The 27,920-nt window shown below is 40.9% G+C and overlaps 1 protein-coding gene across 1 annotated transcript in view; it reads right to left on the reverse strand.

The window, feature by feature from the left end:
- Positions 1–27,920, reverse strand: part of ofcc1 (orofacial cleft 1 candidate 1) — a 306,357-nt gene that overhangs the window by 164,225 nt on the left and 114,212 nt on the right. Inside the window, exons 11-12 of the mRNA XM_072570820.1 lie at positions 13,482–13,745; positions 4,715–4,867 (exon numbers count right to left, since the gene is read on the reverse strand). Coding sequence (XP_072426921.1) covers positions 4,715–4,867; positions 13,482–13,745 — 417 coding nt within the window. The remainder of the gene's footprint in view (positions 1–4,714; positions 4,868–13,481; positions 13,746–27,920) is intronic.

The following is a 27,920-nucleotide window of genomic DNA, read 5'->3' on the forward strand; positions in this document are numbered from 1 at the left end:
AAAGCATCCAGAGAAGGGAGACTGAGAAGCAGTGTTCTGATCAAGAACTATCTCAGCTCATTCTGTGATAACAGCACACTGCTCTATCCCAGGGATATGCCACATGAGCTGGTCTCTGCTGAGTGGTGGTGCTAGGAAAGGCACACAGTAATATGGGGCCTGAATCAGACATTAATGATGCCATAGTGATGAGGGAGACAGTTAATGAGGCAAGTTTGGTAAGATATGGTGAGAAAGGTCACTGGACCTCACAGCGGAAATCCCTCCAAAAAACTTGATGCAACTCAGACTCCGCCTAGAAAATATAAAGTTCAGCCCTACAATATTATTTAATTTATCTTGGCAACTTTGTGCATCAATCTATGCACTTAGAAGGCTTGCATTTAGTGCATCAATATCATGTCACACATCAATAACACACATCAAAATCAGTTAATACAGTGGCTAACACACAAAACTATCTGGTACATTAATCATGGTGATTGGTCTAAATATCCCATTGACCGAAATTTTAAAAAAGTCATTGGCAATTCCTGGATAAAGCTACAAAGCATCAATTAGCAAGCACTGCAAAGACATCTAATGAAAATGTTCTTTTTTTTAAACCCAGCAATCCAGAACCAGCAATGACGACAAAACGAAATTAAATTGCTATCAGTAACATTTTCTTTGCTCATTCAGATCAGTACATGCAGCTAAAAATAACATTTGCAGCAGGATATCATAAGCATTAATAATTACAGAATTTGGGGGGTTGGGGGAAACATCACTAATTTATCCATGAAATTAGTCAATTAAATTCAGAAATAGCTCTAAGAGGTTTCCCCCACATAGACTGGCTGCACTATTTTCAGCCTAGCCTTTTAGTTGCGCCTTTTAGTCGGAAATGTCACCTAGCTGGGTTTGGTTGCTGGAGAAATTCAGCAACTGCTGACAATTTCTGAGATTAGATAGCTGATGCCAGCATTGCTCATTGTTGCCAGGTTTATCAAGCGGGTGCTCTAAAGGACATACGTGCCAAAGTTACATGGAATATCATTAAATTATAGACACCCTACAGTGTGGAAGCAGGCCATTCAGTCCATCAAGTCCACACCGACCCTCTGAACAGCATTCCATCCAGATACACCACCCTACCCTATCCCTGGCTAATCAACCCAGCCTGCACATCCCTGGACACTTGGGCAATTTAGCATGGACAATCCACCTAACCTGCGCATCTTTTGACTATGGGACGAAACCAGAGTGCCCAGATGAAACCCACGTAGAAACAGGGAAAACGTGCAAACTCCACACAGACAGTAACCCAAGAGTGGAATTGAACCCAGGTCCCTGCTGCTGTGAGGCAGCAGTACTAAACACTGAGCTACTGTGTCACCATAGAATGGCTCTTTAAGAGGCTTGCCTGGAATTCCAGAAAAAATGGGCCCCACTCTTTCAGTAGTAGGACTAATACCAACTTAGATCGTACACAGACTGACTGGCGGCTAAAATGCTGCACTTTATATCCACCTTGCACAGGGCTTTTGGGTGCAACATACACTAATTTCTACCCAGTTGCTCACCATGACAATTAATCTTCCTCATATCAAAAGCAGATGACTTCACCATTCTCTGGATAAAATTTCACTTTGGATAGTTCTGCATCCTCTTCCCATGCCCAAAATACATTGTGCATTCTACATATATTCAGATTATCTGAAAGCTTATTTTTAAAAAGATATTCTTTTTTCCAAGCCATTCACATATGCAGCGAAGAACTGAGGTCTCAGTACATATCTATGGAAAACATCAAGTCACATCCCACTAATCAATCAATAAATCCTCTACTCTATTCTGTCTTCTACCTCCTAACTTGTTATTATCTCAAATCATTTGTCTTCGATTCCACATACTGGCATTTTTGCTACTAGTCTCTTGTACTAATTCATAAGAAATGCTTTCTGATAGTCCACTGAGACAATATCCATAGCTGCTGCCAAGTTACTGCTGATTTCTTCAAAAAGGTTCAACCAGATTAGTCAAAATTGACCTAGCCTTCAGAAATCTACAAAATTTCTTCGACCAGTCATTACCCAGAATCGTTGTTATTCTTTTCTTAAATAATGGAGTGACATTCACAAATTTCCTAATCAAAGCCATAATTATGAATCTAGAGATCTTTGGAAAAGAAATGACAATTACATATATAACGTTCTCACCTATATCTTTAACACTCTGAGTGGAAGCAATCTAATCATGAAAATGTGTCTTTCTTCAGTCCCATTATTATCCCCATGATCATTGTTTTACTTATAAGTCTCATCTCCTTGATTAATTTTAAGGTTTCCTTATATATCTATCATTTTATCTCTTTCTTCAATTGTAAAAATTGATTGAAAGTATTCACTCAGCAAGGCATGTAAAAGCACTTAGAACTGTGGTCTATATAAAACTGATATTGTTATATCTCACGAGGGTATCTGACTGGGAATAAAGTCCAGCTATTCCTGGACTCATCACAAAAGTTGAAGATTTTAAATAGTACGCAGAATTCCCCAATTTACCTGGCGTTTAGACTCAAAAAGCATGGTTTCTTTATTTAACAAGAATAACTATCTATGAAAGCAAACAGATTCTAGCTACAGGTAAACAAATATATACCACAGACGTATAACTCTGAGTTAATACTGTAAGCCCCCAAACAAATATACACATATGCACACAGACAGGAAAAGGAACATGGGTGTTATGGCAGGAGAGAAAACTGGAAAAGCAGTCGGTGGTCTCTGTTCACAGGATCTTGTGCTGATCTGAACTCTGTTTTTTGATCTTCCTACTCTGGATGCTTTCACTGGTTTGCAAGAGGCACAAGCTGGCTAGTTGACATTATAAACTTATTAACTAAAAATTGTCGCTTAGAGCAACAGCTGAAGGAAAGATAAACTGATTGTTTTCAGGCTGTAAGTGACATTTATTGCAGAGAACAGACAGTTCCTAATTGATTGGAGTTTTGACATCGTTTCCGTATCCGTTCACAACACCGAAATGTTCAACTACCTGAAAACCCAACTAATTGCTGATCGGCAAACAGAAGGTCTTTGCCATTGATAATCTTCCCTCTACCATAACGTCAGAAGTGGGAATATTCGCTAATGTTCATCACCATTCATGACTTCTTACATACTGAAGCAGACCATATCTGAATGCAACAAGTTCTGAACAATGTTCAGGCTTGGACTGACAATTTGCGAGTAACATTTGTGTCACAATGACCATCTCCCATCAGAGACAATCTAACCACCACTGCTTGACATTTAATGGTGTTACCATCACTGAATTCCCCCACTGTTAACAAACATCCTGGAGGTTATTATTGACCAGAACCTCAACTGGACTCACCATATAAATACAGTGGCTGCAAGAACAGGTCAGATGCTAGGATTACAGTGGCAAGTAATTCACCTCCTGACTCCTCAAAACCTGTCTCGCATCTACAAGGCACAAGTCAGGAGTGTAGCAGAATACTCCCCACTTGCTTGGGATGAATGCAGCTCCAACGACACTCAAGAAGCTTGACAATACCCAGGCCAAAGCAGTCCGATGGATTTACACCACATGCACAAGCATCTACTCCATTCCCTCCACCACCAATGCTCAATAGCAGCAGTGTGTGCCATCTACAAGATGCACAGCAGAAATTTCACCAAATATCCTCAGATAGCACCTTCTGAACCCATAAGCACTTCCATCTAGAAGGACATGGGCAGCAGATACATGGGTACACCTGGGTCAAAATCCTAGATCTCTCTCGCAAAGGGTATTGTGGGTCTACCTGTAGCACGTGGACTTCAGCAGTTGAAGAAGGCAGCTCACCACCACCTTCTCAAGGGCAACTAGGGACAAACAATAAATATTAGCCAGTCACCTACATACCACAAGTGAACTAAAAGAAAACTGGAAACAAGTCCACAGACCAATCAGCTACTTATTTCTGGCTGAATCTCCATTTGTCCACACCCCTCAACTCCAGCTCATCTGCAAACTACACTTTCATTCCCTTCAGGAATCTTTGGTTTTTAAAACAATTCTTATCCCATTTGAGTCCACAATCAAAAATACAAAAAAAATGAAGAATACATGTGCATCTTTGTAGAATGACATTAATTTAAAGACGCGGGTGATGCACATTTAAGAACAATTTATTTTTCAGATCTTTTTTCAAAACAATTCAATTAAGAAAACTCTAATCCAAATATTTGCTACACCTAGCCATTTTAATTATAATAATTCATCAATGTTTAATTTGAATTAGATTGTGTCCTTTGTTTGCTTAGACATTATTAAATTCCTAAGCATTTCATCACTATTATATGCATGGTAATTTCACACTGATAACTTGTGGCTGCCTTCTTTTAGCTGCACTCAAGGCTTTAAACAAAATAAAAATGAAAAAAAATTAAGTAGCAGTTAGCAGGAAGGTTGAAACATTGGTCAAATGGAACAGTTATCATATGTCTTTCTAAAAAGTAATGTGAGCTCCAATATAAGACTTAATGCACATTCCTACATGGCTGCTTTGGGACTATTTATGAAAATTTGTCATAGATTCAGTACACAATGGCTTATTCCAGAATTAGACACATAAATCAGACAAGGTTAATAACTGTGCGCTGAAATCAAGGACCATCTGCATTTAGATTGTGACGTCTTACATCAGACTGCTACAAGTTACCTTCAGGTTTGAGTTGGTGTCCGTTGTGTTCTTATTGGTCTCCTTCCTCCCAGAGGCATAAGAACATTCAGGCAAGTTGACAAAGTGTGGAGGTAGCTGGAGTTCCACGACATACTCTTTTTGCCCAAGAAGAGATTTGGGGAGCTTTATTATCTGTGAAAGAATTTAAAATAAAAGCACTTCGGGAGAATTGTGAATAAATTACAGTGGCTGTTGTTGCAAATAAAGAAAATCATATTAAATAGTATTAACTGTCCTAAAGTATTCCAGAAAGGGGTTCCAATCAAGTGGGTTGCTGTGTCCTGGATGCTGTCAAGCTTCTTGGGTGTTGTTGGATTTGCTCTAATCCAAGCATTCCATCACACTCCTGGCTCTTGCTTGGTGGATGGTGAACAGGCTTTGAGGACATAGAATTAGCAGATGAGTTTCTGGTCACAAAATTCACAGTGTATGACCAGCTATATCTAGCTATAGCAATTATATGGCTAGTCCAATTTCATTTCTGGTCAATAGCTACCCCTCTAGGATGTTAACAGTTGAGCGGGCAGAGCGATTATGATAATACCAATGAATGTCAAGGGGGGATAATTCAATTCTCTCCTGTTGTTAGTGGTTATTGCTTGGTCCGTACGTGGTGTGAATATTATTTATCACGTATCAACCAAATCTGTCTTGTTGCATTTGGGTATGAACTACTTCGGTATCAGAGGAGCTATGAATTGTACTTAAGACAAAAATCATTAGTGAATATCATCATTGCAAATCTTGTGATGGAGGGAAGGTCATTAATGAAGCAGTCATAAAGGATTTGGCCCCACTACTTGAAGAACACCTCAAGTGAAGTTCTGGGCTGAGTTGACTGGCATCCAACAACTACAAATGATTTGGAGATGCCGGCGTTGGACTGGGGTGTACAAAGTTAAAAATCACATAACACCAGGTTATAGTCCAACAGGTTTAATTGAAAGCACTAAATTGGAAGCACCACTCCTTCATCAGGTGGTTGAACAACTACAAACATCTTCTTTTGTGCCTGGTATGACCCCCAAGTAGCATACAGCTGAAGCCTGACTCTCACTGACTTCAATTTTACAAGGGCTCCTTGATGCCACATTTAGTCAAATGCTGCCTTGATGCCAAAACACTCTTGCTATTCAATGATTCTGTGGCCATCTATTATTATAATTAATAGGCCTGGCAATGTCTATTAATGTGAGTACACTGTGATATCAAAAGATTTTTTGTGAAAGGTGGCTGCAGAAATAGGGGGCTATTTTGCCTTCTTCAGGCTGATGAAATTGTAAGTGAGATGTTAGTGATTAGCACACAGCATTTTGCAAGTGTAAATGCGAACTGTATTGCAGGAGAACGTAGGGACCCTGTGCCACTCCCAGGACTTACAAGGTCCTGTTCTGGAAGTTGTGGACAACACCAGGTTTGGCAGGACTGTACAAAGGAGCTGCTGTCGCATCTTAAAATGTGAACCCGCACTTTCCAAAACAACAAAACACGGTCTGAGAAATGTTGTTTCAAATTGTTGCTGGAAAATAGTAAGAGCACAGCAAAGCCTCTTGAAATAATGTTGACTCACACATTGAGCAATATTAATTTGGCATTGAAGAGGAAAGAAGCAAAACCAATTATATTCAAGAATCTGAAAATGACCAGCTTTACTACCACCATCAGCATTACTGGTGTTATCTAAATTAACTCTGGAACATTCCCCATCCACTCTTTAGGGAAACCATAGATTGATTTCTATCTTTATAACTTTTTTTTTAACTCAGTTTCACATTTCTAGTCTGGGTGCATGTCATGCTTTTCATCATATTTAGGAATTAATAAACTCAAACTTTCCTTAACTCAAGAAAACCTAATTAATTTGTTTCCACTTAAAACATGTGAATTGTGGAAAGCTATCCAGAAGGGACCTTTTTCAAAGTACCCTTGTTTTGACCAACCAAGGAAGGGATTGACATAAAAGAGGAACCACTTCATCCCTCATCACCTGGAGCATAATCATTTGGGGGTACCCTGTCTTGAACCATAAGAAATGAGGGGCCTTCACCCAGGGACCAATTATAATAAACACCAATGGAGATGTGCTTGTTGCTGCTGGTGCGATTCCTAGAATCATTTCTCGATCAAAGGCCCTAATTAAATGATGGTAGGAGAGGCATATTGGGGTGAGGATAATGGAGATCATAGAGGAGGAATTGGGTAAACAAGGACAGTGATTCTCAGCAGACACCTCCCACTTTCTCAATGTGGAATCCCTCAATCAGATTCATTAAGCCTTGAAGACTGGAGGCAACCAAACATGGGTTTACTTGTTGTACGTATTTTTACTCAACTTGTTGAGATACCTTATGACCCATGTCTGTAATGGCTGCATTCAAAGCACATAGGTAATAGGACCCCCTCCATCCTGCCTCCTTATCTCCCCACCTCTTTAGTCTTCCTCTTGTAGAAAGTATATTTCCACAGAAATTCCCATGTGCTGCTGCTGGGGGGGATCTAGGTGGAAAAGTAACAGTGCCGATGTGATTAATGAAAAAAGGCTATTTGCGATTTGACAACAGACCTTATAGCTCAGTGGTAGACATTCTAGCACTTCACGACAATAGCCTGCCTTTTGAACCCTGGTGCCCAGAACAGTACCTGGGTCTCTGGATCACTTGCCCAGTGATAGCACCAGTAGATTACTACCACCCACCATTTGCCTGGTGGCACCACTGTGTTCGCAGTTGCAGCAGTGAAATAAAGCTTTTATATGGTATGAAATTTCCACTTTAGGGTCTCAATTAGTGGCAAGATATGAAGGCTGTCCATGGGCTTTTCTATCACACATTTAATGTGGGAGGAGAAGGGGAGGCAGGAGGATTCCCCATCCGATTAAAGGAAAAGTGCGATAGAACATGATAAAAAACTAGCACAGAAAATAAAGACAGATAGCAAAGGTTTCTATAAAAATATAAAACAAAAAAAAGTGGCTAAAGTAAACACTGGTCCTTTAAAGGATGAGAAGGGGCATTTAGTCATGGAATATTATAAAATGGCCGAGGTATTGAATAGGTAGTTTGTGTCAGTCGTCCAGTGGAGGACACGAATAACATGCCAGTAATTGACAAAGAGACTAAGGTAGGTGAGGACCTGGAAACAATCATTATCATGGAAGAGGTAGTGTTGGGCAAGCTAACAGAATCTCCTAGTTCTGATGGAATGCATCCCAGGGTACTAAAAGAGATGGCGAGAGAAATAGCAAGTGCACTTGGGATAATGTTCCAAAATTCGCTGGACTCTGAGACAGTTCCAGCAGATTAAAAGAAAGCAAATGTGACGCCACTGTTTAAAAAGGGAAGTAGACAAAAGATGGGTAATTGTAGACTGGTTAGCTTAACTTCTGTAGTGGGGAAGATGCTTGACTCAATTATCAAGGAAAAAATAACAAGGCATCTCGATTGAAATTGTTCCATTGCGCTGACGCAGCATGGGTTCATGAAGGGCAGATCATGCTTAACTAATCTTTTGTAATTCTATGAAGACATTATGAGCACAGTGGACAATAGGGACCCAGTGGATGTGGTGTACCTAGATTTCCAAAAGGCCTTCAAGAAGATGCCACACAAGAGGCTACAGCATAAGATAAAGATGCATTGCATTACAGGTAGGGTATTAGCATGATTAGAGGATTGGTTGAATAACAGGAAGCAAAGAGTGGGGATAAATTCTAGTTGGCAATCAATAACTAGTGGTGTGCCTCAAGGATCAGTGTTGGGATCGCAATTATTCACAAGTTACATAGATGATTTGACACATGTAGTGTGTCAAAGTTTGCAGATGACACTAAGATGAGTGGCAGAGCATAGTGTGCAGAGGACTGTGAAACTTTGCAGACGACATAGATACTTTAAGTGAGTGGGCAATGGTCTGGCAGACGGAATACAATATTAATAAATGTGAAGGCATCCATTAGGTAGGAGTAACAGTAAAAAAGACTATTACTTGAATGATAAAAAGTTGCAACATGCTGCTATGCAGAGGGACCTCGGTCTCCATGTGCATGAATCACTGAGGGTTGGTCTGCAGGTACAACAGATAATTAGGAAGACAAATGGAATTTTGTCCTTCATTGCTAAATGGATTGAGTTTAAAAGCAGGGACGTTATGTTGCAGCTGTATAGGGTGTTGGTGAGGCCACATCTAGAGTATTGTATGCAGTTTTGGTCTCCTTACTTGAGAAAGGATGCATTGACACTAGAGGGGGTGCACAGGAGGTTCACTAGGTTGATTCCAGATTTGAGGGGGTTGGCTTATGAGGAGAGACTGAGTAGACTGGGATTATATTCATTGGAATTCAGACGAATGAGGGGAGAATCTTGTGAAAACATAAAATTATAAAGGGAATAGATGAGATGGATGTGGAGAGGATGTTTCTACTGGCAGGTGAAACTAGGACAAGAGGGCATAGCCTCAAAATTAGTGGAAGCAGATTTAGGACTGAATTGAGGAGGAACTTCTTCACCCAGAGGGTTGTGAATATATGGAATTCCCTGCCCAATGAAGTAGTTGGTGCTAATTTAGTAAAATGTTTTTAAAGCTAAGGTAGATATTTTTTGAACAATTAAGGAATTAAGGGTTATGGTGAGAAGACAGCTCAGTGGAGGTGAGGCCACAAAACGATCAGCCATGATCTTATTAAATGGCAGAGCAGGCTCGAAGTTCTTATGTTAAGTACACCGCAGAGGGCTTGGTGACATGGTGAAACGAGAACAACCTCTCTCTCAGTGTTGGCAAAACTAAAGAACTTATTATTGACTTCAGAAAGAAGGGAGCAGAACATGCCCCCATCTACATCAACAGAGCTAAGGTTCAGAGGGTCAAGAACATCAAGTTCCTAAGAGTGATGTTAACCAACGGTCTGTCCAAGACTTTCCACATAGATATAATGGTCAAGAAGGCACGACAATGCCTCTTCTTCCTCAGGAAATTTGGCATATCCGTAAGGACTCTCACAACTTCTGCAGATGCACCACAGAAAGCACACAATCTGGGTGCATAATGGCCTGCTATACCAACTGCTCTGCCTAGGACTGTAGGAAACTACAGAATGCTGTGTACACAGCACCGACCATCACGAAAACCAACCTCCCATTCATGGACTCCATTTACATGGTTCGCTGCCGCAGAAAGGCTGCCAACGTCATCAAAGACCCATCACATCTTGGCAATGCTCTACTACAACCTCTGCCATCAGGCAGAAGATACAGAAGCTTGTACACACGCACCAACAGGTTCAAGAACAGCGCCTTCCCTGCTGTTATTAGACTGATGAATGTACTCTCTAATTTTAAATAACATTGATCTTGTTAATGTTGATCCTTGCCTAGTACTCACCCAGTGCAAAGCAATTTGTATGTCTGTGTCTTGTTTTGTTTACCCTATGATATGTATGGCCTTGCTATGATCTGCCTGTACTACTCGTAAACAAAGATTTTCACTATACTTAGATAAATGTGACAATAAATCAATCCATCAATCACCACCAAACCCACTGGGAAGGAGGGCATTAAATCCCACCCACCCAGAAAATCTAAATTGTCACGACCTATCAGCTTGGAAGTGTGATTCCATCTTTTCTTCCTGGGTCTGCCTGCTAATGTACATGGATTCTGGATTAGTGGTGCTGGAAGAGCACAGCAGTTCAGGCAGCATCCGAGGAGCAGTAAAATCGACGTTTCGGGCGAAAGCCTTTCATCAGCAATTTATTCCTGATGAAAGGCTTTTGCCCGAAACGTCGATTTTACTGCTCCTCAGATGCTGCCTGAACTGCTGTGCTCTTCCAGCACCACTAATCCAGAATCTGGTTTCCAGCATCTGCAGTCATTATTTTTACCTGCTAATGTACATGACAAATCTTTATTAGGATGGCACCAATACACAAGCCTTTATGGTACACAGTTCATCACTGATCAATAGAAGTCATTACATTATGTTAATTTGATTTCTTCTTATTAAAATCTTTAATCTTTATAAGATATAAATTTGATAGATTACATATTTGTTTCAATGATAATTAGCTCATTTAAACTAATTCATATGTTCTCTGTGTAATATTCATATATTAAATATATTGGTATTGATTTAGAATAGTGAATGCTCTATCTTTTACGTGCTAATCATCACGGGGATAGGAACTAAATGGTGTAATGGTTTACAATAGTGGCCTTTCACCCCTTGAATCTGAGTTTTAATTCACATCAGACAACTGAATTAAATGATCCTCAGTTAAACTGATTGAAATCCACAGTCTTGCCTCATAACACATTTACATTCAAGTCCAAAACCAACCTGGATGAAACTGAAGTTTTATTCTCATGAAGTACAGAAGGACTATTGGGTCCACTCAAAACTCTGCATTGTTGAACATATTCTTCCCATCTCTATCCAGCTTCCCCACTTCCCATCCTTCTTTCAACTTTCATTATCTCACCTGACAAATTCTTGGAGGTTGCCCAAATCTAATAAATGGGCATCACTTAGGCACTATCAACAAGAAGGAGCAGAGATAAGTGATATCAGATTCTCCATTAAACAAAAAAATGAACTGAAAAATGTTAGCTCTGCTTTCTCTCCACAGATGTTGCCAGACCTGCTGAGTTTTTCCAGCAGTTTCTGTTTTTGTATCAGATTCTTTTTGTTCAGCTTTCCTATTGCAGTTTTCAAAGATGCCAGTAACACCAGATATTTGGATCTATGTAAATGAAGACTGAAGTATATCAATGCCCTAGTTTGCACATGATTTCCCACATGGCTGCCCAGAAACAATGGCTGCCAAATGTTGCTGGGAACATTGCCACTTGCAAATGCAGATTGTAAGAGTTTTAGAAGAGGAAAGGACTGAAAATTTAAAAACTATTTTTTCCTATTATTTTAGTTGGCTCATGACACCAATAGCCATTTTCAGTCAATTGCATCAGCATTGCTATTTTCCCAGTTAGAACCCTAATAACAGCATACAGGAATCCCTCATATATGTATATTCTCCAGAAAAGGAAGACCAAGGCTGTGGGGAGTAGAGGGAACTAACACCTACATTAGGGTACACAGATCTGTTTTGAATGCATCCAATAAGTATAAAAGACTTGGCTTAAAATAGAAATTTTCACAACTTTGGTATATTGCGAAGTGCTTCATAGCCAATGAAGTATTTCTTAAGTGCAGATGTTGCTGGAACATTGAAAAAGTGTGCACAGTCGCCTCTTACAAACAACAATTTTAAATGAGCAGATTATCTATTTTGTTTAGCGATGATGACTGAGTGATAAACATTAGTTCGGACAATATTTTCATTCAACAAAATAGCAATGCAAGATCTTTGTACCTGAGGGGGTGAGAATCCAGCACTTCTTCAATACTGCACTAGAACATCAGCATTGTATAATTGCTTTAAGAGGTTGCTTATCGAAGTAACCATGTTAATAAGCCAAGGACCAGGATGAAAGCACATAAAAAACCACTTTGTAAAGAAGTCCAATTCAGCAAAAGCAAACAATATATCCTAGGTGCATGCATAGTTATGTGAAACTGTTAGCTGTAATATGAGGTGTTAAATAAATTTGAATGAGATTTATAAGTAAACAGAATCCATTTTCCTTAATCTCTATTACTTACAAATAACAAATAGAAGTACAAATCAGTCGAGATTTTGTACTCAAGACTCCGGGGTGACACTCAAAGAAACATATGTACCCCAATTTGTGAATGCTGCACTCCAGATTCACAAGAGAGGCTATGGCAAAATTGTGTTACATGACACAAGGTGATTTTCAGATAAACTCCTTCACAAGCATGGCCAGGCCAGTGAGTGATTTAACTCCACCGCTTTATAACCATTCCAAGCTGCCACTCAGGAAAGTAATAACACAAACTATAGATGAATTAAGCACCACACAAAACCTATATTGCTCACACAAACAATTTCAGCTTCTTCACAATGATCAGAGAAATTTGCTACAGTGAAGCACCCTCTTGGTGGCTTATTTTGCAAAGGAAACAATGAACTGCTCTATTAAAATCCCTCATTATTTTGGATATCTCCATTAGGTCACAAGTTTTCCCAACTCCTTATACTGAATCCTTTATTTATTCAGATTAACTCAACTAATGTAAGTTCATAGTGGGAGGTATGTTTCATCTCAAGGAGGAATGGACCAGAATGATAGGCTGAACACTCTATAAAGTGTATCTATACAACATCTGTCCCAAATTCTTTTTTGCCAATACCTCTCCATTTGGGCACTCCAAGGATAAAGTTAGAGGCCGAAAATCCCCACTCCTGCCTTAATAACATCATATTGATAATTGGACCTAGCTCCAAAGTAGCTCCATGCTCAGATCCAGACATGTTTCTTGGGGGGATTCATTGGGATTCCTGCAGCAGAGCTGTGGGAATACACAACCTGACACAACTACTATATGCTCCATTTTTCCTTTGTTCTCCCTGGAGGACTGAGAAACAATAAAGAGGGAACTTAATATTGGTCTGCCTTATACAACTCCCACTTTACAGGAAACTCTGAAGGCACACAGACCATATCGATTGAGCAATGGAAGTGAAATGTTACCACACACTATAAGGAATAATGTACTATGATGACAGCAACTGAAGTACATCAGTTGTTAGACATGTGAATATGTCGGTGATATGCTTGCTACTGAGATGGAACTCCAAAGAATTTCAATTACCATTTTCATAATGCTGTACCTGAAAATAGAGGTTACTCAGCCAGTGATCTATATCTGATGATATAAGGTCTTCAATTTTTCGGAATTCATCTATTTTGGAGTCCCTGTGTCCTCTTAAAAGGGGACATTTGTATTTTCCTTGCAAAATCTCCAACTGGCTGTTGCAGATGGGAAACGCACCCCATCCCACTGGCTGTTCAATACTTGTGCTAATTCCGTGGAGCAGAAAGAGCTCAAAGACTAGGACCATTCCTGGTTGAAGATCATTTTGAGAAGGTAAAACCTAGAGTGAGAAATAAGAATATTACACAATTACTGATCTTCACCTTTCGGTTTCCATTAAAATTCTTCCTGAGATAAGTACAATAGGCTAAAAGCATTTCTTCCATACTGTGCTATTCTCTAATTTGAAGATGGATAGAACTTCAGAAGAGATCAAGGTGGGGCTTCACTTCTGTGAAACTGGTGAACATAAACTGTGCAATTCATCTGTAGTGGATATTTCCACTGATCCCTTTGTCACTTCCCTTTCTATTTCTTCCTTTCATTTCAGATTACCCTCTTAGGTTGGTGGTCTTGGATGATTTATTTTCCAGATGTTGTTAACACCAACATCTTGATTGCCATGGCAAAATGCATTGTTCTCCGGTTCAGGAAGGCAATATTTGATTTTAATTATTTATTTATTTAAATATGTATCTTATTACAAAATACAATGAAAAGTGTATGCCCCAGCTCAGCTCTACTCTCCTTCCTGGACAACTAGGGCAAGGCTAGCAAACCTGTTCCCATCAATCACCTGCCTACCTCTCCTCAAACAACTACCCCTAGAAGAAACAATACAATGTTGTTACATTTATATAGCAAATTTTATTCACTTCACTGTACTTAAACACTTCACTCGAGCATAAGTCACAAAATGATATGTTTGTGCACAATGTCCAAAGAAGCTGGTTTTAAAGAGTACTCTAAATGTAGAGAGGCATTGGGTCTTAGGGAGGGAGGTTTTGAATGGCTGAGCAGACTCCTTGGGCTGAATGGCCTCATACTGCTCCCAAGTCTTATGGTCTTATGTTTTCTCTTCAACTGGTACACATTAATCTATTGGGGCAGATTATCCAGTCATTGTAAAGCTTGCCTGAAATCAATGGAAGATATATCTGGCCGTGTACAAAGAGTAGATTACTCCCATCAACTGATCACTGAAAATTATTCCATTGACTGACTTTTCCTGAATTGATACCAATGGGAGCAGCACCACCTTCAAGCTATCCTCAGAGTTATATACCATCCTAACTTGGAAATATATTGCCTGTCTTTGAGTGTTGCAATGTCAGTCCTGGAATTCCTTATTTACCAGCACTGTGAGTGTACCTAAACACACAGTGCAAGAAGCATCACCTTCTCAAGGGCAGCTAATGCTGGCAATAAATGCCATCCTTGCTCGAGACACCCAATTCTTTATTCTCTTTGTCAAATGATTATCAAAAAAGTTATCTGCTCTCATATGTCAAAAATGCACTGCAAATTCTAAAGTGCGCAGAAAATTTTGATACATTAAGAAAAAAGCTTTTGGAAAGTATTGGTCTTGTTACATTGTGGGAATGAGTACCTGAGGAGATATTAATCAGATCGTGATGATGCAGTTTTCCAAACAATTTTCAAAGGGAGAAACAGTGGGCATAACATATAACAACAAGGAAATGAACTGTATTATTCATACACAACTGTCTAAAGGCACTATACAACTGCTGGACCATATTTCAAATCTAAAGATATGTTCATATATGTTTTGCTTTTTTTAAAAAGAAACACCAATTTTTTAACTTCTTTTTTCTCTTTTTCAGATATAATACAGTCCCGTCTGTTGCACTTTTCTGTTATTTGTAGCTGGGAAAGCACGCAGGCCAGTATTGAGAAATCTGTAGAAATGCCATTACATATTTCACTGCATTTGTATTTCATTTTATTCATAATAAAAAAAATACTGTGCCCTTATAATAATGAATAATAGGTCTTGAGTGATTTATAGACAAGGATTAAATGTCAAGTTTGAAAAGTTGCTGTTTAAATCATGGTGGACCCCCTAGGGTGAATCATATGCAGGGTATGAACACAATCTGATCCTTGGCATTTGTTCAGATCCCATATATAAATATAAAATAAATTATTGGATATTTATATTCGAAGTGTAGCAGTACTTATATTTGCAATTGGTAAAAAATAAACTAAATTAAATGTAAGGTTCAAACAGATCAAAAGCATGGGCTTCGGAATTACATGCTTCAATTATCAAAATTACATAGCTGACAATTTACAGCACAGTAACAGGCCATTCAGCCCAATTCATCTGCGCAGGTGTTGTGCTTCATATTAAGGTTCCACCCACTCTACTTCCTTGAATCCTCTTCACAGATCCTGCTATTCCTTTCCCTCTCCTATTTTGGTCTACCACAACTGCAGTGTAACATTTCCTAAAACAGCAATCCTCCACAAACATTTCATGTACTCATTTGATGGCATCACTCAGTGTGACTTCCAGCCTAATGTTCAAACTTTGCTTAAAACAAGGTAAATCAATACTCACATTTAGCATGAGAATCATCTTGGTACCTTTCTGATAAACCTTTACAATATCCTAATTCAACATTGTGAAACACTGCAGTTCAATGTTTATAATAAAATAAAAATTATTCAACTGGCAAGCAGTTTCCCTACACTTGAACATCATGTTTCTGAAATTGTTTGAATGGGGGACTGAACAGAATCTCTCTACTTTCTTGAGGGCTTCTCAAGCGTCCCACTAAATAACAGTCAACAGACTCCAGTTTTAATGTGGAGCACACAACACTGTAGAAAATAATGAAAATATATCTCCAATGGTCACTGTGAGGTTACTGAGCACTTTGGAAACTGACCCATTTTCCAGCCTCCATATACGGGAGCTCATCCAAAACTCTCAAAGGGTTCATGATGTAACACTGAGTGAAATAGGGGTCGAAAGGAAGGGTGAGGGCAGTAACAAATTAAAAATACTATATATGAATGCACGAAGTATTAGAAATAAGATGGATGAGCTTGAGGCTCTTTTGGAAATTGGCAGCTACGATATTGTGGGGATAACTGAGACTTGGCTTCAAGTGGACAGGGCCTGGGAAATGAATATTCAAGGCTATATGTGCTATCGTAAGGACAGACTGACGGGCAGAGGGGGTGGGGTGGCCCTGTTGGTAAGGGATGATATTCAGTCCCTTGCGCGGGGGGACCTAGAATCAGGGGATGTAGAGTCAGTATGGATAGAGCTGAGATATTCTAAGGGTAGAAAGACCTCCTTGGGGGTTATCTACAGGCCCCCAAACAGTAGTATGGACGTAGGGTGTAAGTTGAATAAGAAGCTGAAAAGATGTTACTACAGTTGTTATGGGGGATTTCAACATGCAGGTAGACTGGGAGAATCAGGATGGTATTGGACCTCAAGAAAGAGACTTTGTGGAGTGCCTCCGAGATGGATTCTTAGAACAGCTGGTGCTGGAGCCTACCAGGGAGAAGGCAATTCTGGATCTGGTATTGTGCAACGAACCAGAATTGATCAGGGACCTTGAAGTGAAGGAGCCATTAGGAGGTAGTGACCATAATACAATACATAATTCAATCTGCAATTTGAAAGGGAGAGGGTACAATCAGTAGTGACAATATTTCAGTTGAATAAAGCGAACTATGGAGCTATGAGGGAGGAGCGGGCCAAAGTTCAATGGTGCAATACCTTAGCAGGGATGACAGTGGAGGAACAATGGCAGATATTTTTGGGGATAATGCAGAAGATGCAGGATCAGTTCATTCCAAAAAAGGAAGAAAGATCCTAGGAGGTGCAGGGGTGGCCATGGCTGATGAGGGACGTTAAGAAACATATAAAGTCAAAAGAGAAAAAGTATAACATGGCAAAAATGAGTGGGAAAATGAAGCTTTTAAAGAACAACAGAGGATTACTAAGAAGGAAATATGCAGAGAAAAAATGAGGTACGAAGGTAAACTGGCCAAAAATATAAAGGAGGATAGTAAAAGCTTTTTTAGGTATGTGAAGGGGAAAAAATGGTTAAGACTAAAATTGGGCCCTTGAAGACAGAAACAGGGGAATATATTACGGGGAACAAAGAAATGGCAGAAGAATTGAATTGGTACTTCAGATCTATGTTCACTGGGGAAGAACAAGCAATCTCCCAGAGGTGACAGTGGCTGAAGGGCCTGAACTGAAGGGAATTTATATTTGCCAGGAATTGGTGTTGGAGAGACTGTTAGGTCTGAAGGTTGATAAGTCCCCGGGGCCGGATGGTCTACATCCCAGGGTACTGAAGGAGGTGGCTCTAGAAATCATGGATGCGTTGGTGATTATTTTCCAGAGTTCGATAGATTCAGGATCAGTTCCTGCGGATTGGAGGGTGGCTAATGTTGTACCACTTTTTAAGAAGGGAGTGAGAGAGAAAGCAGGAAATTATAGACCAGTTAGTCTGACCTCAGTGGTGGGTAAGATGCTGGAGTCAATTATAAAGGATGAAATTACAAAACATCTGGATAGCAGTAACAGGATAGGTCAGAGTCAACATGGATTTATGAAGGGGAAATCATGCTTGACTAATCTTATGGAATCTTTTGAGGATGTAACTCTGAAGATGGACAAGGGAGATCCAGTAGATGTAGTGTACCTGGACTTTCAGAAAGCCTTTGATAAAGTCCCACATAGGAGGTTAGTGAGCAAAATTAGGGCGCATGGTATTGGGGGCAAAGTACTGACTTAGATTGAAAATTGGTTGGCTGACAGGAAACAAAGAGTAGTGATAAACGGCTCCCTTTCGGAATGGCAGGCGGTGACCAGTGGGGTACCGCAGGGATCAGTGCTGGGACCACAGCTTTTTACAATATATAGTAATGATATAGAAGATGGTATTAGTAATAACATTAGCAAATTTGCTGATGATACAAAGCTGGGTGGCAGGGTGAAATGTGAGGAGGATGTTAGGAGATTACAGGGTGACCTGGACAGGTTAGGTGAGTGGACAGATGCATGGCAGATGCAGTTTAATGTGGATAAGTGTATGGTTATCCACTTTGGTGGCAAGAACAGGAAGCCAGATTACTACCTAAATGGAGTCAAGTTAGATAAAGGGGCCGTACAAAGAGATCTGGGTGTTCTTGTACACCAGTCAATGAAGGCAAGCATGCAGGTACAGCAGGTAGTGAAGAAAGCTAATAGCATGCTGGCCTTCATAACAACAGGATTGAGTATAGAAGCAAAGAGGATCTTCTGCAGCTGTACAGGGCCCTGGTGAGACCACACCTGGAATATTGTGTACAGCTCTGGTCTCCAAATTTGAGGAAAGACATTCTGGCTATTGAGGGAGTGCAGCGTAGGTTCACGAGGTCAATTCCTTAAGTGGCGGGACTATCTTATGTTGAAAGATTGGAGCGACTAGGCTTGTCTACCCTTGAGTTTAGAAGACTGAGAGGGTATCTGATTGAGACGTATAAGATTACTAAAGGATTGGACATTCTGGAGGCAGGAAACATGCTTCCGCTGATGGGTGAGTCCCGAACCAGAGGACACAGCTTAAAAATAAGGGGTAGGCCATTTAGGACAGAGATTAGGAGAAACTTCTTCACCCAGAGAGTGGTGGGTGTGGTGGAATGCTCTGCCCCAGAAGGTAGTGGAGGCCCAATCTCTGGATTCGTTTAAGAAAGAGTTGGATAGAGCCCTCAAGGATAGTGGAATCAAGGGTTTTGGAGATAAGGCAGGAACAGGATACTGATTGAGGATGATCAGCCATGATCATAATGAATGGTGGTGCAGGCTCGAAGGGCAGAATGGCCTACTCCTGCACCTATTGTCTATTGTCTATTGTCTCTGTTTCCTAAGTTCCAACAAGTGTTTATCCATCAATCCTGTGCTTTCTGGTTTGCATTGGCTCCTGTACTGGCAAAGCCCCATTTTAAAATTCTCACTCTTGTTTTCAAACCCTTCCATGTCCCATTCTTATCTCTCTAACTTCCTGCAGCCCAGCACCATCCAATAGCTCTGCGTTCCTCCAATTCAGCCCTCTTGCATGTCCTGTGTCCAAATCACTTCAGCATGGATAGACATGCCTTGAGCTGCCTAGATGCGAAGGTCTTGGGATTTGTTCCCTGAATTTCCTGGCTTCTTCTCTCTCTTCCTTTAAAGTGATCCTCAGAACATTGACCAAGCTTTGAAGCAAAAGCCTTAGTATTTCCTTATGTGACTCAGTGTCAAACCCTGTTTGATAATGCTTCTGTGAAGCATGTTGAGACATTTAATTATATTACAGTTGCTGTATAAACGTAAGTTGCTGTCAGTGGCAGTATGCATGATGATGAAGTGGTCACGCACAGACCAATTAGGTAAATGTGTCTGAAACAGGCCTCCAACCTGCACATGTGTTAGGTTGCATGCTTAAACTAAACGAGCCAAACCAAAATGATGCATTCACAAGTCTGGTATAAAATGACTTATTTCGATGGCACAGGTCATATTGAACTATTTGATACCTTTTTTTTTCCTGTAACATTCAATTTTGGGATCATTATACAATTTCTCAACAGGAGGTATTTTCATCTTTGAAATTACAATTTCATGCCACAAAGCCACAAGAAATCTTGGTTTTCTGGTAGCAAATCACTAGTAGTCTATTATTTACTTCCAGCTTTGTAACAGGATATGGTCTGCTTTCAAGGTTAATGTGCACCTATAAGCAAGTATGGATCCATCAACCAAGGAAGGCCAATCAGCCTCCATAAGTCCAACATGACAGCTTTTCCATGAATAACTATATTGCTGAATGAAGTTATAAAGAAAAATATTCCACAATAGCATCCACCCTGAATATCTGGATGGAACACAGATACATTGTGAGCAGGTTCATACTGCTCCTGTAACATCATATCCAAATTAACTAACTACTGCCAAAAAGAACTTCACCATCACTCTGGACTGACATTTTGTCTTGCAAGTGGGTCACAGAATTGTTTCCAGATCACAAATCCCCTTTGCAGGGGAAAACAGTCATTCATTGGAATTTGACTATGGAAACACCTTAATCGGCATGGAGAAAAATTTCCTGTCTGATAAAGCTTGTAGGCAGCTTCTCAAAACTGAAGCAGCAATCAGAGGTCTTCCAGCTTGTGAGGAGCCATCAGTTACAGGAAAGGATTAGTAACTGAGAGCATGCTTCAACATAAAATGCCCTTCAACCAACTAGGTCAAAAATGTTAAAAACCATAGAGTCATAGAGATGTGCAGCACGGAAATAGACTCTTTAGTCCAACTTCTTCCCGCTAACCAGATATCCTCACCTAGTCTAGTCCCATTTGCCAGTACCTGGCCCATATCCCTCCAAAGCCTTCCTATTCAGATACCCATCTAGATGCCTTTTAAATGCTGCAATTATACCAGCCTCCACCACTTCCTCTTGCAGCTCATTCCATACACGGTACCACCTTCTGTGTGAAAAGACTGCCCCTCAGGTATCTTTTATATCTGTCCCCTCTCACCCTAAACCTATGCCCTCTAGTCTTGGACTACCCCACCCCAGGGAAAAGACTTTGTCTACTTATCCTATCCATGCCGCTCATGATATTATAAACCGCTACAAGGTCACCCCTCAGCTCCAGGGAAAACAATCCCAGCCTATTCAACCCTCTCCCTACAGCTCAAATCCTCCAACCATGGCAATATCCTTGTAAATGTTTTCTGAACCCTTTCAAGCTTCACCACATTCTTCCGATTGGAAGGAGACCAGAATTGCATGTAATATTCCAAAAGTGGCCTAACCAACATCCTGTACAGTCAACAATTTGACCTCCCAACTCCTGTACTCAATACTCTGATCAATAAATGTAAGCATACCAAACGCCTTCTTCACTATCCTATCTAACTGCCACTCTACTTTCAAGGAGCTATGAACTTGTATGCCAAGGTCTTTTTATTCAGCAACACATCCTAAGACCTTACCATTAGGAGTATTAGTCCTACTAAGATTTGCTTTCCCAAAATGTAGCACCTCGCATTTCTCTAAATGAAACTCCATCTGCCACTCCTCAGCCCACTGGTCCATCTGAACAAGATCTCGTTGTAATCTGAGGTAACCTTCTTCGCTGTCCACCATACCTCCAATTTTGGTGTCATCAGCAAACTTATTAACTATACCTCCTATGTCCATATCCAAATCATTTACATAAATAACGAAAAGTAGTGGATCCAGCACCGATCCTTGTGGCACTCCACTGGTCACAGGCCTCTAATCTGAAAAACAAACCTCCATCACCACCCCCCTGTCTTCTACCTTCGAGACAGTTCTGTATCCAAATGGCTAGTTCTCCTTGTACTCCATGAGATCTAACCTTTCTAAGGAGTCTCCCATGAAGAACCTTGTTGAATGCCTTACTGAAGTCCATATAGATCATGTCCACCGCTCAGCCCTCATTAATTCTCTTTGTTACTTCTTCAAAGGAATAAACAGGCACTCCACTCAATTATGGGGAATGGGAACAGGGGCTGGTGAGGTGGCTGGGAGTGAGGTGAGGGAGATCTATCAGTACAGATCAACCTTTGGTTGTACCTGCATCCTGACATGCAGAGTGTGCTTGTCCTCTCCAGTTTCCCTGTAGATGACCAATCCAGATACTTTAATTATCTCTTATTCCATTGATAAACTGCAAGCCAACAGAGAGCTGCCAGTCAGCCACATTTAACGATTATCAACAGAGTTCTTACTAGGCCTAACTGGCTGGCTGCCTGGTGCTGAACCTATCCTTCCTATAAAAAGGTTGCCTCTAGTTCCACAACATATTCTTGCTTCTCTCATTCTTTAATGATAAAAATTAAAAGGAACCAAAAGGGAATCACTGGAACCTAAGTCGCCTGGACCTGATGGGTTGCAACCAAGAATTCAAAAAGAAGGAGATACCAAGGCAGTTGGTGCACCGGATCACATGATCCTGAGATGGCAGGAGCGAGTGAGATTAAAGCCTGTGAGGACATCATCAAACACACATTGATATTGGGAAACCTGCAACCAATGTTCTTTTTAATGGCCTCATAATGGATCTAGGACAATTATTGAAAAAATACAGGTCACTTACACATGCATTATAATTCTACAGTATTAGTAAATGAGCCACCACCACTTAAGCTCATTTATTATCAATACACTCTCAACTTTTGGACTTAACAATAAAATCTAAAGTGCCACAGACATAAAAAATCAAAATTGGTGTTAATATTAAACTGTATTGAAAACACCAAGTACATGTAACAGGTGAATCTGTTCCTGGGTGCCCTCTTGCACTGTATCAATGGTTGTATCAATGGTCACCACAAACATTAATAAAGGCACCAATTTTGCTATTTTTGGTTAGAAAGATGCAAGAGTAACTGTTACAATTCTCTTGCTTATTTCTGGGTTGTAAGCATTATTGTCAAGGTCAGCACTTTCGCTAATCCCTAATTGCCCTTGAGATGATATTAGTGAATCACTTCAGTCTCTGCAGTGTTGGTATTTCTCCCACCACTTTTAGAAAGGGAGTTCAAGGACTTTGGCCCAGTGATTGGAATAGTTTCTTACCCTTTTACTTAGTATGGAGATTGGACGAAGCTCACAGTTGGCTGTGGTCCCAGACGCCTGCTGTCCTCCTATAGGTGGCTCACATTAAGCTTTGATGTGTTTCTTCAGTGCAACTTGTAAATGATACACAGGGCTGCTACAATGCCAGTAGTGGTGGAAGAAGTGCAGGTCAAGCAGGTTTTGTTGTCCTGGATGAGTTTGAACTTCTTAAGAGTTTTGTTGGATCTGCATTCATAGCAGCAAGTCGCAAGCATTCAATGCACTCGTGATTTTTGCTAAACTGATGATGAAAAGGCTTCAGGGAGTCAAGAGGTGAGTGGCTCACTGCAGAATTCACAGGCTCTAACATGCTCTTGTAATGACAGTATTTATATGGTTGCTTCAGATAAATCTAAGATGATTTCAGGATGTTTATGGTAGTGATGGGATGGGGGAGTGTTCAGTGATGGCAGCATTAGATAACAGTAAGAATATTGAAGGAATAAAACTTGAAATTCAATTAAGCTCAGAAGTTAAAAGTACTACATGTGGGGGAAAATGAGCACCAAAAAATGGAAATTGTTGATTGTTTAGGGACGCAACACAGGAAATGATTAAAACAGTTTGCCTTAAGAAATAAGTTTTATTATCAATTCTGACCTCTGACAAAAGCAACAATTCATTAAAGTTAGATTATCAATGTGACAGGAAAAGGATCCAATCTGACATTATTTTGAATATATTTACAATAGTGAATTAATTAAATGTTCCATTTTGATTACATTAGGAGTATTACTCTGGAGCTTGTTTCCAGGATGTGGTTAAAACAATTAAAATGCCTACATTTAATTAAATCCTCAGCAAATTATTTCAACATGCACAGCTCACCGTTATCAGAAACTGAACTAAATACATATGATACTTAGCACGTTACCGGAAGCAGTGACAATATCCTCTGCAACAGCAACCTCGATTTTATGTTCAACAATGACACCATAGTGCACTGCAAACCATTAAAATCTTCCTTTTTTCCCCGTGGGAATGTGCTCCCCTTGCCAGCCAGTTCATTACGCACCTCAACTTTAGCTGATTACACAAGACTAGGTCTGGCTTATCTCAAACGTAGAGCAGCATCATCCACCGTAGAAAGTCTTTGGCCCATCATCCCCGGGCGAGCTCTATGAAAGAGTTTATAATTAGTTCAATTCCTAACTCCTTCTCCATAGTGTTGCATAGTTTTCTTTTCTTCAAATATACATCCAATTCCTTTTTGGAATTTACAACTAAATCTTCTTCCACTGCTCTTTGAGACAGTAATTTACAGATCATATCTATGGTCTACACAAAAATGTTTTTCTATGTTTCGTCTTGGGTTCTTTTATGACTGTAAATCTGTATCCTATAGTTACTGACCTGCCCGCCAGTATTAAAATCCCTCAATTTTAAGTACTTCTATTAAATTTCCCTTTAATTATTTCTACTATGAAAAGAACAATCCCAGACTCACAGAATGTTTCTACTTTCTTCACATAATTGCAATCTGTCTTCTCCACTACCAATCTAGTAGTCCTGACTCCAGCTACCCACATCGATAGTGAAAATCTGGTCCCATGCTTTTAACATTCCTGTATTTTTTTAAAAACAATGTTACCAATGTTCCCTGTCACCTTTAGTAACTTGTGCACATCGGCCTCAGTCTCTCTGTTCCTGGACCCCATTTAATATGGTACAATTTAGTCTACATTGCCTTTCCTCGTTAATCTCACACACTTGACAATGTAGCTGAAATTTCTCACCTGAAACTCGATCTTGAGTTGGCACATTCATAGATCATAAAGAAAGGCTTCCTATACAAATGTTACTGATCCATCAGAGAAGACATAAGGAAGTGGAAGTGGCAAATTACCCAGAGGAAAATCAAAAGTGAATGAACCATTTAGAGATCCCAAAGGGGAGAAATAAATGTCATTCTAAGATAAATATTTCAGTATGCATTTAAATATTTTTTATGAAAACTGCATGACTTTGTTGAAATGCAAATCTAAGGTACTGCTCACAGTGAATTGGATATTCTATAAAGAGATGAGTCTCATCAAATAGTATTACCATAGATACTAATTTGTTAGCATTGCAGGCCTGATGTTCTGGGATAGAGACTTTCTGTTCAGGCTGCATTTAGACAGTAATTCCAGGAACCAAGTTCTGAGAGGAGGTTCCCATTGTATTGGGAACAGTGAAATTTGGGATATATTGAACAAAGGCCCTGGGATCTGGAAGAATTGAAGACAAAACTTCCTGGAGGCATTAGAAGTGCAGTCTAAGGCTGCATGAAGAGAATCCTGGGTTTAGCAGCCTTTTGCCTCTTTCCATCAAGAACGTCAAGGAGTTCAGTACAAGTAATAAAAAAGACCCAATAAAAGAGTCTCTCAAACTTGTGAAGTTCAGACCTCCACCACAGAGAAAAGCAGTGCAGCTGATCAACTGGAATTTGGTTCAGGACAATCTACACCAAATCCATAATGTTCAATACACGCAAAGGAAGGCCCAAGGTGCCACAGGTACAGAACTCTCTTGAGCACCTATAACACTATGAACTTCCATATGAGCACAGCAATCACATACACTGGGCCCTTTAGTCACGAGGAGTTGCACAGAAGGTGCTGAAGTCATTTACTGGATACACTTAAACAATTAGGTATCTACCACATTTTTACCCATTGACAAGCACCATTGGTTGTCATAGTACACTTTATGCCAATTATTAAGTTTTCCAACTTTTTTTTCAACCATTTGAGATTAGAGTTTTGACTTGAATTGAATTGAATTAACTTTATTGTCACATGTACTCTATTGGGTACAGTGAAAAGTTCATAAGTTGTCACTTACAGAGCCACCTTAGCTACAGAATAGAGAAGGTATTCAAAGACAAAGAAGGGGAGGCTCTGTTCTCTATCCTGTCTGCGGTGCCGTTGCGTGTTCTCCCTGCACAGAGGAGTCAGGTTGTTACAATCCATATGTTAAACCCACACATCACAGCAGCCGATGGAAGATATGTGCAGGTGGAAGGAGACAGCGCTGACGTTGTGGACCCGATCAGAATCTGGACGATCAAGTGGCAGGTCAAGGTGACTCTGAAGGTGGACGCCAGTGGGAACATCCTCCACCCATCCTCCAGCTTCACAACTGGAGGGGCTACCTGAGATATGCAGGGCAGCCTAGAGTGTAGAGCAAAAGGGCAGGGCACATGGCAACGGAATGTAAGATGAACAGCTGTAGGAATTCCATCAGGAAGGTCACCTGACCAACGACTATAAGGAGTCCAAGAGCTGGAACCTGTGTGGAGAAGCAGGCCACACGTACAAGGCCTGCCAAGGGCGTGGGGGGGGGGGGGGGCGGTGGCACGTAAACTCAGATGGCCCGAGAGGTGGCAACGTGAGCCATGGACCACCAAAGATCAGCAAGGTACCACCATCCAGCAGGGGAACAGAGCCAGGCAGCACCCAGAAGGAGGGATGGACTGGAATGGAGCAGACGACAGCCAGCATGGAGGTACAGCAGCTGACCCCAGCTCCAATTGGACATTTGGAAGCAATGGAGATGATGATGATGATGGAGATGGAGATGGTGGAGATGGAGATGGAGGAGGAGGAGATGATTCTGGTGAAAAACAGGAAAAGGAGAACCCGCCAAGCCTCCAAAGCCTCACAGCAAAGGGGGAAATGACAGCCGCATGGGGAGGACATGGGCAGCTCCTCAGATGGTGAAGACAGGCAGAAGGATGGTCATCACCAGAAGAAGAGACAGGGCGCCATAGGGGAAAAGGAGGGGAGTGCCCCCAACCGAGAAACAACAGACCCTCCAAGAGGACTGGTAAAGCCCAGCCCCAACCCGATGAGAACCAGGGGGTACCCACTGCCCCACAGCTCCAGGTAACTGAGAACCACGATCCTCTGGCAGCCTCTCTGTCATACACAGAACTGGACTGTGTGGACCCTGGTTTCAGCCCGATGACACCAGAGCAAGGAAGTGACCCCAGCCAGGGGCTGGACAGCTACCTCAGCCCTGAGAGGGTCCAACAGTTCACCTATACCACAGGGATGCAGACAGCCGCCCAGAGATAGGACCTTTGGTAAATGGACAACGGTATCCTCATAAAGTGTAAATGGGGGTTAAAATTGCAAGTATTTACGTGCGTAGCATTAAATCTTCTGCACAATGTGTTTCTACGTTGGCCTTCCTAGCAGATGTACTGTTTCTGCAGGAGTGTGTTGGATACCGCACCTCAGCAGCGGCAGGAGATGGTCAAGTTAGTGGGCCCCACAGGCTGTCAGTTTGGTCAGGGGGTGGCAATGATAACCACTCCTTCGGTCTGGGTATTCTGCTGCGAGGTGGCAACTTCACCCTCTTCGTGGTTAAGGAGGTGATGGGCAGGTACCTGCTCCTCACTGATGGTATGAATAGAAACTCTCCCCTGAGACTAATGAATGTGTGTGCCCCAGCGGGAAAGGGTGAGCGGCTTCTACTATTGCTGGCTATGACCAGGCCAATCATTCTGGCTGGAGGCTTCAACTGTATCATTGATGTAGATGGACAATCCGGCGGGGGGCGGGGGGGGCGGTCAGTAAACTTGACACCACGTCCAAAGTCCTGATGGAAATGGTCAAAGATGCCAAGCTGCATGATGTCTTCAGCACCCTTGCAGACAAACCACAGTGTAGATACACCTGGTCACGGGTAGACGGATCTATCCGCACAAGGATAGATTACCTGTTTGAGTCCAGAGCATTCTCAGTCAGATCCACCATTGTCAAGCCAGTGTTTTTCTCTATCCACTGCCTCCTGCTGGCTGA

This window comes from Chiloscyllium punctatum, chromosome 5 (genome assembly GCF_047496795.1).
Source record: "Chiloscyllium punctatum isolate Juve2018m chromosome 5, sChiPun1.3, whole genome shotgun sequence".
In the NCBI taxonomy this organism is placed as follows: Eukaryota; Metazoa; Chordata; class Chondrichthyes; order Orectolobiformes; family Hemiscylliidae; genus Chiloscyllium; species Chiloscyllium punctatum.